Source organism: Arvicola amphibius, chromosome 10, assembly GCF_903992535.2.
Source record: "Arvicola amphibius chromosome 10, mArvAmp1.2, whole genome shotgun sequence".
Taxonomy (NCBI): Eukaryota; Metazoa; Chordata; class Mammalia; order Rodentia; family Cricetidae; genus Arvicola; species Arvicola amphibius.
The window spans coordinates 85,352,734-85,372,354 of record NC_052056.1 but is presented as its reverse complement, the minus strand read 5'-3'; the positions used below and the strand labels follow the sequence as shown (position 1 = coordinate 85,372,354).

General features: G+C 47.6%; 1 protein-coding gene across 1 annotated transcript in view; it reads right to left on the bottom strand.

Moving 5' to 3' along the window:
- The window catches only part of Tmem132c (transmembrane protein 132C), a 308,513-nt gene extending 298,340 nt beyond the window's left edge, over positions 1-10,173 (bottom strand). The window contains exon 1 of the mRNA XM_038346877.1: positions 10,068-10,173. Within this exon, the coding sequence (XP_038202805.1) occupies positions 10,068-10,173 (106 nt within the window). The remainder of the gene's footprint in view (positions 1-10,067) is intronic.
- Between the last annotated feature and the right edge of the window lie 9,448 nt (positions 10,174-19,621).

The following is a 19,621-nucleotide window of genomic DNA, read 5'->3' as shown; positions in this document are numbered from 1 at the left end:
TCTATGTCCAAGAAATCCTCATACGCACTCCAAGTCTACCAAAATATGCTCTACATTCAAAATTTAAAAATTAAATAAAAATTCAAAATCAAAATAAAAAAAATAAAATTCCCCAAATAAATGAAACCCAGAATATCTGACCAAATATCTGGGCTCTGTGGCCTAGCCACAGAGAACTGCAGAACTGAGGACCTTGGCGTGTGGGTGGGGTGGGGTGTGGGGAGGGGAGACTGCCTCCAAAGCTAGACGGAGACCTCTTAGGCAAAGCCACTAAATGTTTCTCCTCACAGACCCAATGCTCAAGGGCAGGACCATGGCCAGGGGGTCAACTGAGCATTAGGAAGGGATGGACTCCAAGTAGGAAAACGTACTTTGTTAACAGAATTTATGTGCACAAGATGAAACTGTTTGGATATTGAAGAGAAATGAGAAAAGTCTACAGTGATTCAATTCATTAATGAAATGGGAACCCGGGGCTGTGTACTGACCCAAAACATTTACAAAAGCTAAAGAAAAGAACACATTGCTAGTGAGAAAACTGGAGATGCCACACAAACCTGGGGCAGAACAAATCGCCCCAGATGGAGACTTCTCCCAGGGTATGTGGCTCCGCTCAGCAAGGATGGCAGAGGGGAGCCTTGGGGGGCTGCTGTATGTAGCCGAGGCTTTAGGAATCCCACCCAGAATCCCTTTGTAGTCCTGGGTGGGAGAGGGGGAATTGGAAAAGAGGACCCCTTCCATTCGGCTGGGAGGGGGTCAGCGATGGAGAGCCTGGTCCACAGCCAGAACTGTAGCCACGTCAGATGGGTGACGGAATGAATAAGTGAGTAAATTATTTCCAAAGCAGAGAGAACACTCTGAGTGGGAGATGCGTTGGTTGTGGGGAGGGGGAGGTGTGTGTGTGTGTGTGTGTGTACATACATGTGGTTGGCCTCGTGTGTACCTGCCTACATGAAAAGGCCAGAGGTCAATCTTGGGTGTTATTCCTCAGCTATTAGATACATTTTCTTTTTGAGACAGGCTCTCTTACTGGCCTAGAACTCACTGATTTGGCCAGGCTGGCTGGCCAGCGAGGCCCAAGGATCCACCCTTCTCTGCCTCCCTAGCAATGGGATTACAACTGAGAAACGCTAAACAGAGTTTTCTACGTGGGTTCTGGGAATCGATCTTCAGTCCTCAGGCTCATGTGGCAAGCACTTTCCTCACAGAACCTTCCCAGTGTTCCTGGAGAGCCCCGGGAAGTGCCTGCTTCTGCATAAGCACGAGAATCCAGCCGACTCCGCATCCCGGGAAGGAGCATCTCTGCCTTGGTAGTAGCATTTGGGTTTTGGTCCTTTGATGGTTGTGAGACACTTGGCCTCACCACAGATCCTCTAGTCCCCTTCTGCCAACACCATTCTTTTAAAAAGAAAGCATTTATTTTATGTGTATGGATGTTTTGCCGGAATTGAACGTAGGCCTGTGCTCTTGACCCCCAAGCCATCTCTCCTACCTCAGATCTCTGTGCATCTTCGTTCCTTTCACACTCTCTGTCCTAGGGTTTAGATGGAACCTCAAACTCCAGACACTGAGCTGGCCAATCAGAAACTCCCATTCCCTCTGCCACATCGAAAGGCTCAAGTGTGGGTAACTTTGGTCAAGTGCCTCACTCCTGAAATTTCCACGGTCATTTAGGAAGTCAAGGTCTTTGGGATGGGTGTGCTCTACAGAAGGAACATAACTGTGGGGGGAGCTTCACATGACAGAGGCAACTGCCCGCAACGATGACAAAGTCATTCAGAGGAGACAAAGAGGGTCCTGTGATACTGCCTGGCGCCTGGATCCAACTGGGCCTGAAGCCCACAAGGATCCTTCAGTTACCAGCACTAACACACTGCTGCAGATGAGAAGCTGGGATAGTTAGCGTTTTCAAACGAAGATGCATAACTGAAAACTGAAGAGCTCAGCATTCATCCACAGCTCGCCACCAGGCAGGTGCATGGAAATCACATCAGTAGGGAAACACAAAGTCGTTGCTTCCCATGGAAACAAAATGATGAAACAATGTTTCCAAGGCTGATACTGTTCACAGTGTGCTTTTTCTTTAAAGAGCAAGATTTCTTGTTTATTTTGTTGTCATTTTCTCTAAGAAAAAAACATCGCTAAGATGTAATTCAATGGTAAGAGCAGAAATTAGCAGTGTGTGCACACATGTATATTGGACAATAGGACGGTCTTCAAAATTTCTTTTGTTTGAGAATATAAGAAACCTTTATTGCCTCACAGAGTCCCTAATGGGTCACCACATGCCAAAGCAGGTGACACTATATCACCATTTTCACGGCCAGGAGTTCACAGACAAGGTAAGGAGACACAGACGAAAACAGATATTATAATTAAAGGCTGGGGGACTGGTTCAGCAAAACAAACAAAACGAGTCGATCACACACAGAATGGGTGAGAAAATTAATTAAGGGGCATAGCCTGGGGGCTGCTCTAGGCTGCTTTGACGGCTCTAGAAACTCAGGGGGAAAGTAGTGTTTAAGAAAGGAATTCATGGAAGTGACGGCTGATGCATTTAAGGACAACATAAGCCCCGGCTCCCTGTGGTCTGTGACAGATGGTGACCTCTCACGAAATGTGTCATTCCTTTCCCTCCGAAATCGTCAGGTTCGCTGTTCTGTTTGCTTCGACATCATTCTCAGGCCTTTCTTGAAACATCTTTCTGTGATGAGACCTTCTTGCATGATTCTTTCTGGCAATGTTAACGTCACCAATTCTAATAGCAAGTGTTCTGAACTTTTCTAACTATGTGTGATGGTTTGGTGGCCCCAGGAGACATCTCTCCTCTGAGCCTGTGATCATTTCCTTACTTAGGAAAAGGTCCTGTAGATGCATTATGTTGGAACTTATATTCAATCCTTATAAAGCGCTGGGGTTGGGAGTGGGGCTAAAGAGATGGTTCAGCGCCTGCCTTTCAAGCATGAGGACCAGAGTTGAGTTTGATCCTGAAACCTGTATGAAAAGCTAGATGTGGTACCTTGTGTTTGCTTTTCCTGTGCTGGGAGACAGAGACAAGTTGATCTCAAGGGTTCACTGTCCAACCAGCCTATTCTAATTGGTGAGACCCAGGCCAGTGAGATGGTGTCTCAAAAGAACAAGCCTGAGGAATGACTGACACTTGAGGTTGCCTCCCTCTGACCCCCTCCCACCCTACACACAATGACAGTGGGGAGGGGACCCAGAAGACAGTCATGTAAACCCAAGTCTGAGCAGAAGATGCTACAACCACAAGCCAAGGAACACAGGCGCTACCAGAAGCTGCAAGAGTCGAGGAAGCATCCTTTCTAGGTACCTAGGCAACCGACTGGCCCTGCTGGTACCTTGACTTAGGACTGTGGCTCTGAGAGAGAATTATTTATCCACCCTAGGCGGTAGATTAAGTGGCACAGAAGCTGCTCACTGTGTGGTTTTTTATCATGCCAGCCCTGGGAGAGAGATGCTACATGCCTCAGGCTCATGCATCTCTATCCTGAAGACACAGGAAGTAGGTGTGGTCCGTGCTTCATAGGATAAAATCTGGGGCTCAGAAGAACTGTGCTGAGTGTAACGGCCATGTCCAGGAGGTCTCTGTGCTGGGAAAACCATCGTCTACGGATTTTGCTTTCAGTATCTGCCCACCCACTTCTGGTAACAAATGGCTCTATGGTTTCCCTCTGGGAAAAATACTCCCATCAAATATGGCATGGTGTTCCTGTTAGTCACTCTCATCTGACTCTAGACAGAGGTGTACTCAGCTAGTCTAGGTTAATGAAGACTATGCAGTTCCTTTTGTTCATTTGCTTTCTCATTCTACAGACAGAACCCACGGTCCCCTACACACCAAGCAAGATCCTACTAATAAGTGACATCCCTAGCCCCGGGGAGCTCTTAAAAGACAAACATCATTACCCCCTCACACACAATACACGCACACACACACATACACACACACACACGCACACACACACATACACACACACATGCACACACACACATACACACACACCACTCTCGAGTTCATTCCAAGTCCAAGAATCTTTATCCCTAGAATCTACAATCTGAGCCAGAGACAAAAATCACTGAAATGACCACAACTTCCCCTGCATCTAAGCTGTGGTGCCCCATGGGAGGCAGATGTAATTGTCAGCCACAGGGAACCTAAAGCAAGCTGCAAACTGTGCCCAGGAGATCGGGTCTGCAGACTTCTGTGGCATGTTCAGCTTGTGAACCCATAACTCCTTTCTTTTCTGAGGCCTCCAATGCTTCTAATGCTCACAGCCTGGGTTATCCGAGCAGTTCCTCCAGAAATGGGCAGAACTGAGGCTCTGTATGAAGCTGCCCTTTCAGGGTCACCGAGTCTGACCCCAATTAGCCTGTAAGTGACACTTCTTCACATGGATCAAAGGGAGTGCATCTTATGTAGAAACGATATCAAATCCTTGGTGGCTTCAGGATTCCAACCACTTCAGAGACCTATTGTATTGCTAACAACTATCGTGAGGGAAAGGATGTGTGTACATTGCCAAAGATGGGATGTCAGTCACTGAAGAGTAGCGTAACCCATTCTCTTGAAAATTTTGCAAACTCAGACACTAGTATTGACCTTCCTCGTCTCCTAGAGGCAGCAATTTCTAAATCCCCAAGGTGCTTAAACAAGAAAATTGAGTAAAGGTAGGAGATAGAATAAAGACCCGTAGGGATGGCGACATCCGCATGCCCAAAGTGCTCACTCAGAAACAAGCCTGAGCCGATTAAACGTGATTTTTCACTCTTCTAGAAACGATATTGCAACAATCCTTAATCAACAATTCTCTTAGCGGCACCTAACACATAAGAGGGCATTCACTTCAAAATGATTTCATGTAGAGGGCAAAAACATACTGGAAATATATTCTTTTAAGGTTAGTATAAAGCCTATGGAGCAGTATAAAGCAGCTTGAATCTAAGCTTTGATGAATTAAAGATGCATTTTGTAAACCTTAGGGCAATGGGTAAAACTGAATAGGAAGCACAAATGCGCCCATCAAGGAGATAAAATAGATTCATAGAAAATGCTTAACCCTAAAGCAGAAAAAGTCATGGGAAGAGCAACGAGCAAAAGGAAGATGAAGGTAAACAGTGTGTACAGGGTCAGTTCCTAATTTAAACATGCAGATAATTATATTACATATAAATGGTGTAAACATGATGATTAAAAGACAGAGATTAGCTGGGCTGTGGTGGCACACGCCTTTAATCCCAGCACTGGGGAGGCAGAGGCAGGCAGATCTCTGTGAGTTCGAGACCAGCCTGGTCTACAAGAGCTAGCTCCAAGACAGGCTCTAAAGCTGCAGAGAAACCCTGTCTCGAAAAAACCCCAAAAAAAGACAGAGATTAACAGACTAGATAAACAAAGGAAACCCAACTATATGTTCTTTGTAAACCGCCAACAATAAAATATAAAAGGTAATGATTTGGGGCTAGAAACATGGCTTGGTGGTTAAGAGTACAGGCTGCTCTTTCAAAGGACCTGGATTTGGTTCCCAGCGCCCACATGGCAGTTTACAACCTTCTGTAGCTACAGTTCCTAGGGTTCTACTGCCCTCTTCTGGCCGCTGAGGGCACTGGACTCACATGCATTCACTGGTCCTAGTGTCTAGAGATTCTTGTGATTTTGGCTTAGGGGATATCTTCTAGATTTGGCACCAACAGCACACTTATTAAGAGAAATTTTCTTTAAAATTTAAAATCTGATTTTCCTAGGACAACTGAACAGAAATATCTTTCAGGCACTGTCTAATGAGAACTCACATCCAGAACACAGAAATTGCCTGAAAAATCATCAATAAGAAAGTAAACAACCAATTTTTAAAGTGGGCATGCAGCATTTGAAAAAGTCATTTCACCAAAGGAGATGTACAGATGCTCATGAAACCCAAGGACACGCCACCTTATCTGTCAAAGACTTATAATAAACAAAACCCCAAAGAAGTAAATAAAACTTAAAAAGTAAAAAACAAATAAAATCCTAAAAAAGGGCCAGTGGGATGGCTTAGCATGTGAGGGAGCTTGCTGCCAAGCCCAACAATCTGAGTTTTGCCCCTGGAATCCATCCAGTGGAAAGGAGAGAACCACTCATCTGAGTTGCCCTCTGACCTCCACATACGTGCACTGGCACATATACATGAAAACACCAAAAGAAAAGAGTCTGAAAATCCCAAAGAAATACGAACTACTGGGCCACTAGAATTGGCAGACCAAACAAACAGCAATAATATCAAGTGCTGCAAATGATACAAAATAACCCAGCTGAGGGGAAACAAAAGGCCAAAGTTACCAAATCACTTGACAACACTCCAAGGCCTTGATACTTAACCAGGAGGAACAAATGCATGCCACTCAAAACCCTGTCTGTGAATATGCATAATGTTTTTATAATCGATAAAACCCAGAGCCCTTCAAATGGCCTTCATTTGAGAAACAAGAAAATCGAGCAGCACTCAAAAGAATATTACGCAGCATTAAAAAAGAAGGCTCACTACTGGGGCAAAGGTGACTATGGAAGGAATGATGCTGACTGCACAGCCGCAGATCTAAAAGACACCCACGGAGTAAGCCAATAATGGTGTTGCTACTAAAATAGGAAAGGTCCAGAGACCAAGAACGGTGTGTCAGGAACTGTGGATGGAGGAGGGAGAGGACACGGGTTTCTGAAGATGATCCAAAAGTTGACACATTTGTATTTGTTAGTCCAAACTTACAACTATATATCTTAAAGGGGCAAATTTCATTGTATGCAATTTTCCCTCATTAAACACGACTTTTGGACAAAGAAGATGACTGGGTCCTTGAGGGACAGCTCAGGGTTTAAGAGCACTGGCTACTCTTCCAGATGACCTGGGTTCCATTCCCAACACCCACATGATGACTCGTGACCATCTGGAGTTCCAGGGGTTCCAATACCTTTTTTTGGCCTCCATGGGTACTGCACACATGGTGCACAGACTTATAAGCAGCAAACACTCACACACAATAAAAATTATAAGACGACGATATACAACTCATAGAAAATAGAAGTAAGATCTTTTTTTGGCTTGGTAATTTACTTGTAAAATCTGCATGCAGTTGTGCAGTGTGGCTTATGAGTCTGACACAGACACTTCAGAAATCTGGATATTTTCACATGCCTTCTCCCATTTTTAAAACTAAAACATGTTTTTTATTGAATTAAAATATAACTGTGTGACTTCTCTCATTAAAAGATGCCGGCAATCTGTCTAGTTTTTGCAAGCATCCTGTGGACAGCCCATGTTTGCTGAGAGTCGGGCTAGAGGGGAGAACTGAGGCAAGTCAAGGTCTGATAGGGCATCATCAGTGAGGTTTGGGGGACCTCTGGAAGGCTGAACAGATGGCGATGCTGAGTGGAGCATGGAAGAGGGTGGGTGCGCATTTGAGCAGAGCCCCTGGACCCCGCTGAAAGCATGTCTGAGGGCAGGGGAGAAAAGCCCTTCTCAACCTTCCCTCTCCCCTCCAAAGTCCCCGTAGGCGCCATAGTGCTGAGATGCCAAAGAACTGCTCGTCCTTACTTCATTCCTTCAGTGAACAGCACTGATCTTGAAGCCACTTCAGGTCTCTAAAGCCTCCTCTATTCAAAGATGCCAGTGCTCCGTGCACCGCCGGTGCGGTGTGTGATGCCAGTGCCACAGGCACCACTTGCAGCTCACACCTCCACGGAGGTCTCTGTCCACCGGGGCACATGCACACTGAAGTAACTGCGGACCCTACAACAGGTTCCAGAGAGTTAGCGGACGACGGCTGGATCCAACCTTTGCTGGGGCCCCACACCTGAGCAGAAGCCCTCACAGCCCTCCTGAGGAGCCCGTCAGCCCTTCAGACTCTTCTGCCTGCCGTTGAAGGTTGGCAGGTGACGCCTGTTTCAGCTCAAATTGGGTCTAAATCTCAGAGAATGATTCTTCTGTTTCAATGCTCTGTCCTATTTATGGAAACTCGCAAGAACAACTGCGTTTTCTGCAAACCCTGGTGAGTGGCAAAGCTTCAGCGTCAACAATCAAAAACACACACTTCGGTTGGTGCTAATGACCGGACAGTTTTCCAGGGTTCCAGAAACCCACACAAAGACCCTTGTATAAAAAAAAAAGTCCTGCTTGGCATGGTTTTTTTTTTTTTTTTAAGACAGTGGAAATTTAAACAAGGATGAGAAGGTGTTTGTTTCTGTAAAACATTGTGTGGGGGGAGCTGGGAGGTGGCTTAGTGGCAGACTCACGCACGTGCACGTGCAACCTGGAGGACCTGAATCCCAGGCTCAGAAAACAGCAGCAGAGCGAGGCAGATGGAGCAGGCTGCAATCCCATCGCTGAGGCAGTGATGGACAGGTTAGGGGTTCGCTGGCACGAAGGCTTAGCCTAATGAGAGAGCTCTCCGCAAGAAAATAGGAGAGCTCTCTGCAAAGTGAGAGGCCTGTCTCAAAAAACAAGGTGGAGAATGACTGACCGCAGAAGACACTACGGGTTGGTCGCCTGCCTCTGCACACAGGTGCAAACACACACCCGCTTATGCACGCATGCAACATCTTTCAGAGTAAACATCAGGCTGCTTTAGGGGAACACAGAATGAGCTGCAAGCTTTTGATCAACGCTGCAAAGTGAAATCACATTTAGCAGACGATGCTTCCTAGACCAACCTTAGGAGCCCCACCCGGTGAAATCTAGCAAATCCAGGTGCCTGGGGGAGAGGAGCGCTTTGTATCACATGGGCGATCTCCACCATGCCAGCCCCACCCCAGCGCCTTCAATCGCCAGTCCAAGGTTTACACCGGCCACTGCAATAACAGCCTCTGCTTGATCCGAAGTGAAATCTGGGTCTCTTTCTCTTTTTCTTTCTAAATGCCAATTAAGCTATTTAGCGATCGGAATCCGCCGGGAGGTGTGTGCTGAGAGCAGCCTCTGGGTTAATAAACACCCCGAGCCCCAGTTTACCCGGGGCTCTAGGGAAACGGGACCCATTGGGAGGAAGCATAGCGTACCTAATGCACGGTAGGCTTGTCTAGGGGAATGCTCCTGGAATAAGGGGCATCCCCCAGTTTCACTTAGCGCTGTAAGGACTTTTGTAAAGCAAATTCTACTTTTTAAACACCAATTGACAACTTGATTGCCCGAATACATTTCCAACACAGCCTGGAGCACCGGGCTGGAGAGAGGTCTTGACATCCCTGCCGGGCGGATTACAGAGGAACCTCAGTCCGGTCCTTGTCAATGGCTGAGCTTGAACCCGTCTCACTGCGGGAGAGCACAGAACACCGTAGAACATCCGGGCTTAACCTATAGCACGCTAGAACCTCACCAGGGCGCCCCGACCGCACCCTGGGGTTCCGGGACTCTGAGCGCCTGAAGCCAGCGGCTCTGGTTCTTCAGCCCCGCCCGTAGACAACCAGACCCACAGAAGGGTAATAATCCGACTTAGCGACCTTAGCAGCAGCGAGAGCCCTGGCAAGCCTGCGTCAGCCAGTTTGCACAAGTCTCCAGAAACCTGCAGAGTCCTGGTTCCCTCCTCTCCGGGCAAAGGACCGAAGTGGGAGCCTGTCAGTGGACTCGCTGGAAACCAGAGCCGCCTGATGCTCCCAACGCCACCGCTTGGTCTAAATGTGGGGCGGAAAGTCCTGGGTTTCTCAAAGCTGTAGAAGGGGCCGCGGGAAACCAGGGTCCTCCTCGCGCCCCGCAGCTGCACCGAATCTAGGAAGCGCAGCTCCATATAGAACTCAGGGTGCAGCCCAGACCCAGAATCCGGCAGCCACGCCCCCTGCTCCCCGCCCCCCCCCCCACCGCTCTCCGGGAGGGAGGCAGCAGGGCTTCGGGGTGGGCTGCCGCGGCGGATCCCCAGCCACACACAGCTCAATGGTTTGCAGCTGCGGCCGGAATCCGCTGTCTCGATAACTGGGGGTTCTCGGTGGGACCTGGAGCCCTCATCATCGACGCTACCCTCTCTACCCGCGCCCTGGCTCCCCATCAGCCCCCGAGGGACCCTGTGATCCCCGAGAGCGTCCGCTTTACCTTGACCCAGCAGAGCGGCCAGCAGCAGGCTCAGTGCCCTGTACCGCGCCGCCCACCACGGGGCCGCGCCCTCGGAGCGCATCGTGGTCGCTGTCACGCCACCCATCGCCAGCCCCGGCCCCGCGCCGGCTGCCCCATGCCCGGGGCCGCCCCCGGCAGAGCTCCGGCTCCCGCAGCTGCTCGTGCACTGGTCCGGACAACTTTTCTCCGGCTGCAGCCGCGGTCCTGCTGATCCCGCCCCCGGGCCCGCCCACTTCGGGCCCTCCCACGACACCCTCCGGATCCGCCCACCTCCGGCCCCGCCCGCGGCCGGATGGAAGGAGGATGCTAGAGGGGCCAGGAGGCCCGGGGCGCGCTGGCCTGGGGACCAAGACTGGGGGCAGGAACAAGGCGCCTTGGAGACTTGAAATCCTCTTCTCCCACAGCGGATCCCCGGCTTTCAAGCTTCCTGCCTCCACGCAGCCAAGTCCTACAGGATGGCTCTGCCCAGGTGCCCGCCACGCGGGATGGAGCTGAACCCTTGAGCTCTGAGTCTTACCATCTCCCACGGTCACCGCGAGGTCTCGCGGTCGTCAGTTTCCCCATCGGTAACTTCAGGTCATCTTCTGCTAAGGTCTGGGGACATTTGGAATTGAAAGTCGCTTGCAGCTGTGGAGGAACTATCTAGGTGAACGATGTATAGTGGGACGTATACCAGTGGTTCAGTGGGATGTGTACCGATACTTGTGCTCCGAGGAGAAGACTAGACTCTTTTTCTGTATCTCACCCAATTATGTGTATTCAACTATCCAGGCTTAAAACAAAACAACGTCTTCGTCGTCGTGCCCCCCCCCCACTCAGCCCCAGACGTGTCCTGGTGAGAGCGGTTTCTCCACACACTCCTGAACCTACTCCCCCCTCCCCCGATTTTTTGGTGCTCCCTTCTGGTGTCACTAGGTTCCAGCAAGGTCCCTGCATGCTTACTGACGCTAGGTTTTGTTTCATGGGCTGCTCAGGAGTCTGGGCAGTGTGCTGCGGATAGGATCTGACACCCTCTCAGGACTGGAAGTGAAAGGTTTTGAAACTGGAAGCCTAGGACTCTTATCAGCCACCAGCTCTCCAAACCTGGGGGGGCTCCACTCTGGTCCGAGTCTCAAACTGCACAGGCTCGGGGATCTCTCTCCCACCGAAGGTTAAATGGATCAAGCTGGCCAGTCCTTCGGAAAAGCTTTCGAAAGAAAACAAACATAACAGTGATTGATGCAGAAGAAACACCAGGGAAAGGGCCAACCTTTCCAACCCCCAGGTCTTGAGACAGCATAAGAAGTCCGAGAGTGCGCTGGTTTTGAAGAGGAGCTCATAGCCGAAATGGGACCCTGCTCTCACAGGCCTGGGTAGCAGAGGCTTTGTATTTAGGTGATGTGGGCAATGGCCCAACCCTCCAGCTCAATTCACTACTGTAGACACATCCTTGGGGAACAATAGCAAAGTCACTTGGGCCCCTAGAATCCAAGGCACGTTTTCTCATCTTTTTTAGAAGCCTGGAAATCTACAGAGAATGAATATTTTTTTTTTGTTGAAATGTTTGGTCCCCTATCACCAGGGAGAAACTCAGCAGTTCAAATTTCAGACTGAAGGATGGGGTCTGCTCCATCCCCCGTGTCCTATTCCAGAATAGGAATAAAGAATGAAGCCCAGAGTGGGACCTCTCCACCACATCTACAGACTGAATCACCAGACAGGCACCTGCCGTCCTCCAGCCCCATGAACCTCCGATGCATCTCCCCTCCTGGTTCTCCCAGAGTGAACAGAAAGAGACCAAAGAAAACAGAGTTTCCCTTCTGCAAGCCCCACTTTAAGACTGCCTTTAATCTGCCATGTGACCTTCTAAACATCAACCAAGCACTCACACAGATTCAACAAATGGGACAGAGGACTGTCGGTCCCTTTATCTCAGCTAGGGAAACCCGCAGGTTCCCGGGGCTAACAAAGTTTCCTGTATTTATTTATTTTTTTAAGCCCTGTATTATTGAACCTCAAAATCATTAATTCTTTAACCGAAATTGCTTCCAGATGCTTGCCTGAGTCTCATAAGTGACACCAGGGACCACTAATCTCCTCAAAGGGTATTGCGAAACTCCCCGTAGGCTGTGGGCACATGGAGACAATTAACATGATTTATAGGAGGGCAGAGTTATTGGCAAGAGAAAGCCCATGGCCTCCACATGTGCCCAGGGCTTCTAACTGAAAGAGGCCGCTTTTTAGATTTATTTTGTTCAAGCTGAAATCTTAAATGGTTGACATTGCATTATACGAAGTATAGAACTTGTTGGTGTCTTGCCCTGTCTGCTTCCAAGCAGGGTGTGTGTCTGCGTATTGCTGTTATGCATTATATGAGCAAATGCTATTGGTGGTAGGACAAGGACAGCTAATGCAGCCGTGGTCAGTTTGCAAAGCAAATGGCATCTTAACTCTGTTGCTTACTGGTGGACGTAGAAAACAGGGAAGAAAGAAAAATAGGAAATACAAGGAAATACATGTTAAGCTCAGTATGCCAGTGTTGCCCAGTATAGACAGATGCATCAAAACAACCCTCGGAATAACACGTGCCATTCAGCCATTTGGCAAACACTGTTTCCAGTCACCAGCTGGTTTCTAGAGGGTTTTGAGGGTGGGGTAGACCAAGGTCCCCTGATGGTTATCCTTGATTCACAGCTGGATGGAATTTAGACTCATATGGAAAGAAGCCTCTGAGCGTGTCTGTGAGGGCTTTCTAGACAGGTTTACCTGACGAAAACACACCTTGAATGTGGGCAGTGCCATCCCATGGGGTGGGGCCCTGGATGGAATAAAAAGGAAAAAATGAACTGAACCCCAGCATTCATCTCTCTCTGCATCCTGGCTGTGGATGTCATGTGACCATCTGCCTCCTGCCCCTGCTGCCATGCCTTCCCCGCCATGATGGACTGCCCTCAGACAGTGACACTGTCCCTTGACAGTTTTCTCTCTTGACTTGCTCTTGTCAAGTATTTTGTCACAGAAAGAATAGGTCCTACACTTGGATTTTTTTTCTCGCGTGGCAGAGGGGAGCTCCAGGGAGGTGGATGACTAAGGCTGTCTCTTCGTTATAAGCTGTGACTTTCGGTAATGCTTTAAGAGAAAGTACCGTTGTGAGGAGGGGACAACTTTCAGGAGGATGAATGGAGGTGAGCCGAGACATTTTAGGAAAGTCCACAGTGCAAACTCCAGGCCCTGGTGGCGCATGACCCCTGGGGTTGGCAGAGGATGCTCAGGACTTCTGTGTGCATCTGGGAAGGCCTGGACCAAAGACAGGCAGGGTGGATAAGTGAAGCAATTGATGGACCTGTGAAATTGTGAGAGAGGAGGAGGCATCTTGAGCAGCTGAATATCTGGGGTTGTCCTGTATGGAGTTGGAGGAATTCTGGGAATGGGGGACACTGGTTAGGAAACTGAGGCCCATAGAGAAGGTTACATCACTGCTCTGAAAATCAACTTTCTACCCAGGGGGTAGGCTCAGGTAGTAAAGGTACTTGTCACCAAGCCCGAGGACCTGAGTTCAGTCCCCAGGATGTTCATGGCAGGAGAGAACCGACTCCCACAGGCCGAGTGTCCTCTGACCTCTATACACGCACCACACGGTGTGTGCACCTCAAGCTTTGCAAATAGATAAATATAAAATCAACTCTCTAAACACCAACTTTGATGCCCCCAGGCTGTGATTTATAAGACCACACTTAGCGTGATCTGACAATGTGTCTCCATGTAACAAACCCTAGACTAAGGAGGAGGGAGCTGGGGCTGGAACGTAAAACCAGGACTCCCTCCTTCCCTCCCTGAGAGAGATAAAGCGTCGCACCTTGGACCATCCAGCAAGGACACAATTATTTAGGAACTGACTTCTGGGCACTTCCTGTCCACTCTGGCTAGTTTTTCTGTTGTTTGGTTAATATTCCATTCCGTGTTAGCTCCGACCTGCTCAACTCTGTGTTCCCAGCTCTATAAGGCGCATCTGTGCATAGAGGGGCACTCTTCTCAAAGAACCACCATGGAGCTAGAGAGATTATATCTCCGTCTGCGATGGAAACATTTTGCCTTTAGCTCTTTTAGTCAGCTATGGTGATGACAGTTCTCCAAGCACCCTGTGACCCTGTCATCCTTTATTGTCTTCCGGTCACAGATAGGGAAACTGATGTTGAAAGGAGTGACATGGCTCTTTAAGGCCACCCAGCTTGGAAAAGGTTAGGAGTAGTTAACCTGGAGTAGCCTACTCTCTCACAATTGCTCACTGGGGTGATTTGTACACAAGCTTGTGCTCACATGTGTCTGGGTGACGTTTACTGGGTCTTACTTGTGATGATGGGGTCTTTGTGTGATTTTTTTCACTCACTAGACAGTTCTGTTTCAAACATTAAAGAATGGAAGCCCTATGACAATGTGGCTGACAGTCTCCAGGTCATTCATCCTAACACAGACTCTATACAGCTGGATATCCCTTGATGGAAACATGGGCCCGGTTTCCTCAATGAGGTGTGAGATGCGTATAATGCTCACTCACCTGTGAGAACATCAGGACTGATGCTCAGATTCCTCTGCCTACCTCCCATCCTACGTCCCCTATGATACCTGTTGGATGCACTATTTCTCGTGCCTTGTTCAATAAAATCTACAGGATGGATTCTCTGCTGCTCACTCCTTTGTCATGGTTCAAGAACAGCAGATGCTCACTTATGATAGGAAATGGGTCGGTACACCTCAGATTACGTTACAAATGAAATTAGCTCCAATGCATTTCCGTAGGTACATTTTCTACATCATCCTCTCCATCAGCATCGTCATTCCCACCAGCATCACCACCTCCCATACAGAAGCGTCTGGCAATGTTAGCTCGCTCTCACGACCATCCCAGGGTGTTACTGTGGTTATTAAGTCCATTTATAGACATTTCTGATGGCAGATGGAGAATGGAAGGATTTTGTCCAGGGTCGTGAAGCTGAAAGTTGTCAGAACTGGGGTCCTAAACCAAGCTCTCTGGGTAGAGGAATCCCTTACTGACTAAACCATTCTCAGCCATTGCTGTTCACATTCCACTGGGGCCTTGTTAAAATGTTGATTCTTCACTGTGGATCTGCAGGTCTGGTGGCCCCCGACCCTGCATTTCTCAAAAGCCTCCAGGAGGCATGGAGCGGTAGGACAGTGGATCCTTCTTTGAGTAAGAATTTCTCTACCCAGCACTTTACCTGCGAAGCTGCCTTCTCACCATCCCGACCACAAGTGTCTGGATGTTTCATCCAAATGAACTCTCTATTGCTTCTTGATAAGCAACCACGGTGAACAAACTGATCATGTGATATCGTCTCAGAAACACGAGACTGCACTGCTTTGGATGAAGTAAGCTAACAGTTGCTCACTGCACAGTGAGTCCAGGGTTTGGACAGGGCTAACAGAGGCCAATTCTGGTCAAGGCACCAGCTACTCCATCACCTGTTTCCTGAGGGACCCCAGTGAACACAGTTTCTGCTAACCACTGAGGAACCTGGAACATGGGATGAGAGACCGCTGTCTGGTGTTGGAAGCCACCAGAATTTGAAGCTTATGTGTTACCGCACTATAGTGCAACCCCTTACCATCAACACATCAGTCATTGATGTGCGTTGAGTAACATTCACTCAACTGTAACCCTGGCCTTTTTGGTCATGGGATTCTGCAGGCAGCGTTGATTCTCTGGTCATCTTTTAATTCTTATGTGGCTGTTGAGTGATGGTTATAAGTGGGGTCCCTTGCCTGTAGGGAGCCCACTGGGAGAGCAAGGCACATACAAACTAGTCTGAATCCAACCAGTGAGAAATTCCAGCAAGGAGAGAAGAGGTTTCCAATCTGACTCAAGTGGAGGAACTCATGGTTGGTGACTGCTGAGGTAGGGAGAGTGACCAACCTCCATGGACATAGGGGTGGCACTAACTGAACCCAATGGGCTATCAAACATGAGGACATGGATTTGGGAGGGAGATGTGTTGAAAGGGAAAGAAGAAAGGGAGGCAGGAAGAGAGGTGGTTATGATATTAGGACCTGCGAGATGCAGTCCATCTCATTACCCAGCCAAAGGCCACACTGACTCTTCAGGCTTCCATACTGAGACCCCATGTTCACCATAACGCTGATTTTGCTCTGCTGTCTGATGTCCTTGCTTTTTTGTTAATGGAACACACATAATTCATAAAGACTTACCTTTTGAATATTTATTGGGAAAAAACTTAGTTCAAACTTTGCCACCACTATAACATCACATGGCACGATTATAATCTGTCAGTTGCCCTCCCGCCAGGCAGTGGAAGCAACTGGATTATTATGTCGCTTGTCAACTGTAGATTTATAAAGAACACCGATAACTGTGGCCTAGGGCAAGCCACTTTCAACCACCTTTCTTGGACTCACAGAGCCTGTAAGCTTTAGTTAGAGCTTCGATATCGCTCTTAATGTCCCACAAGACTCTGGTAGCCTGTTTAAAAGATTGAGTTCCAAAGGAACCCCACTAACGTCGTGCTGTTTTGACAGCTGGAACAAGGCAATACAATTGCCCTTAATTTGAGTGAGGAATAGTTCAGATCCAAACCCAGCCAGCCTGCTGCCAGTTACAGGGTCAACAGCGCCCCCTCGTGGTGATGACTGACAGCGGCTGTCACGGGACGCGCGGAGGTTCGGGGCACCTACAGAAAAAGTTCAGATTTCTGGATTTGGGCGGAATAACACTTCAGAGAAGGGTCTCCCAGTTCAGCTGTGCTTCACACTTTGTCCCCAAGAGGCAGTTCTAAGCTCCACTGGCCCTTTATGTCTGACTCATAATAATGGTTGGATATGCCTTGGGGAGGCCCGTTCCTGAAATGACTTAGGTGACAGTAATTGCTACAGCAATCCCAGAAGCTATCCCAGAAGCTTGATGTTGAGAGTAAAGAGAGATACTGAGCATATGGAGACCAAGGTTCAGGCTAGCTGGACCAGAAGCAAAGCAAGAGAGACGAGGGAGCAGGATTTGGTTCCTAGCTTGCCGGTTCACAATTAAAGCGGGGACCAGGAATTGTTTCTGTGGCCGTTCTGTTTACTGATTGGCTCCAATGCTAGGGTGCCGGGCCAGTTTCTGCCTGAAGCAAATAAAACATGCATCCAGGTTGGACCTTGAATGCCGAGGGAGAAATGGAGAAGAAAGCACCAGAAGGGGGCGGCGGAGGATAAGCAAAGTCCGCTGACCGGCTTCCTGGAAGAGTTTGCGGGATGCTCTGGAAATCCTGAGCTTGGGAAGAGCAAGGGGGAGAATGACAAGGAGAGCTGAGCGGGGAATGTGCAGACTCCAGTGAGCACAAGCCAGCATCTTCCTGGACCCAGCTCCAATCAGCAAACACCAGTGAACACGGCGTTGAAATATAAAGCAGACAGAGGCTGAAGAAGGGAACTGGCACACAGAAGCAGGAAGAGCACCGAGGGAGATGGCCTCTAGTTATTGCTACCTTTCTCCTAGAAATCAGCGGCTGCCTGTCCCAGAAAGGGAGAATGACAGAAGGTTTTTGGTTTTTCGAGACAGGGTTTCTCTGTGTAATTTTGGAATCTGTTCTGGAACTCTGTAGACCAGGCTGGCCCTGAACACACAGAGATCCCTCCTGCCTCCGCCTTGCGAGTGCTGGGATAAAAGGCCTGCACCACCCTTCAAGGCTTAAAGAGACAGGGACGGAGTTAGCCTTGTTTGAAGCCTCCGAAACATAAGGAAGAATGTGAACAAAGAAACAGCAGCTGGGAAGATGACTGAATTCCTGGATAGACTTTTCACAAATTTTTGAATGACTCGCGATCCTCTGTGTGTGGGAAGACCCCCAAGACACATAGCTATGGACACAAGGACTGGGTTGATGATACCCAAACCACATGAGATGCTTTATCAATCCAAAGAATTGCACTAAAACTTGAAAGTAATGAATACAATTCCAATGCATATGAAAATAATGACTTTCTGGAATGGCTGTGTTAATATCAGATAACATAGACTTTAAACAAAGAATGTATAACCAGGTACAAAGACTAGTCAAGGCGCTGGAGTGATGGCTTGTGGTTAAGAGTACTTGTTGCTCTACAGAGTTTTCAAGTTTGATTCTTGGCATCCGCGTGGTAACTCACAGACATTTGCAACTTCAGTTCCGGGGATCCAAACTCTTCTTCTGGCCTTTACTAAGTACTGCATGAATAAGGTGCACAGACACTCACACATATAAAATAAAAAAATTTAAAAGACACATTTTATTGTATAATGTCAAAAGAATCAATTAAAGAAGATTACGGAATGTCACAAAAATATATGAACTCAGTAACGAGGCTCAAACCATATCAAACAAAAATGGAACAGAATTAAGTAGAGATGGGAACATATGCAAAAATTTCTGCTGGAAAATTTAAACACTTTTCACCAGTAATGTAGTTTTCTCCTCTATCTATCTATCTATCTATCTATCTATCTATCTATCTATCTATCTATCTATCATCTATCTATCTATCATTTATCTATCTATCTATCTATCATCTATCTATCTATCATCTATCTATCTATCTATCATCTACCTATCTATCTATCTATCTATCTATCTATCTATCTATCTATCTATCATATACCTATTTATATTTCAACATATCTATCATTTATCAATGACTTCTCTATTCATCTATCATTCAATCAATCAGTCATGTATTTTCCCACCGTCCATCCACACATCAATACATATATTTCATTGTCATCCCTGTCTACCTACTGTGTGAGCAGACACAATGCTCTGCACAAGTTACCAAGTCCCTTCACCCAGTTGATGATCAGAGACCAGAGAACACCACACCAGAACCCAGGAACACGAGTTGTTTGTAAGCTTACTCTACAATCTCTTAACACTGACTATTCAGTAAATGCAGACACATGGATATCAAAGCCCCAACCCATGGTCTAGGATGTGCTACCTGCACTCCCAGAAAGAAATTTATAACATTATCTTGCTAAACCCAGATGTTTGGAAACCCATCAATGTCTACCTAACTTATGAACTGAAAATGACAAGGGAACTTAGAAAAGATTTTAAATTGAATGACGATGAATCTATACAACACCTGTAAAACCTGTCATTCCTAAAACCTGTCAAGAAAGGAACTTACAGTTCTTAATATTTATAGCAGAATGGAATGACCTAAAAATCCATGAGATAGAGCTCACTATCATGAGACAGAGAGTAAGGCACTTAAAGCAAATGGAAGGAAAGAAAAAGGAAGAATAGGGGGGAAATCATTAAAAAAAACCCACAACAACTTAAAGTCAACAAAGCTTAAAAACAAAAACAAAAAGAAACAGCCAAACTCAGACCCCGTGGAGAAGCCCTGTGAGATAATCCAGACTGTGATCCCATGAGTTTCATTACTGGGGTTCAGCTAAGATGTTTCTTTTCTTTAAAACAAAATTAATGCTTTTATTTGGTGTGTGTGTGTGTGTGTGTGTGTGTGTATGACAGTGCACCCAGGGAGGTCAGAGAACAACT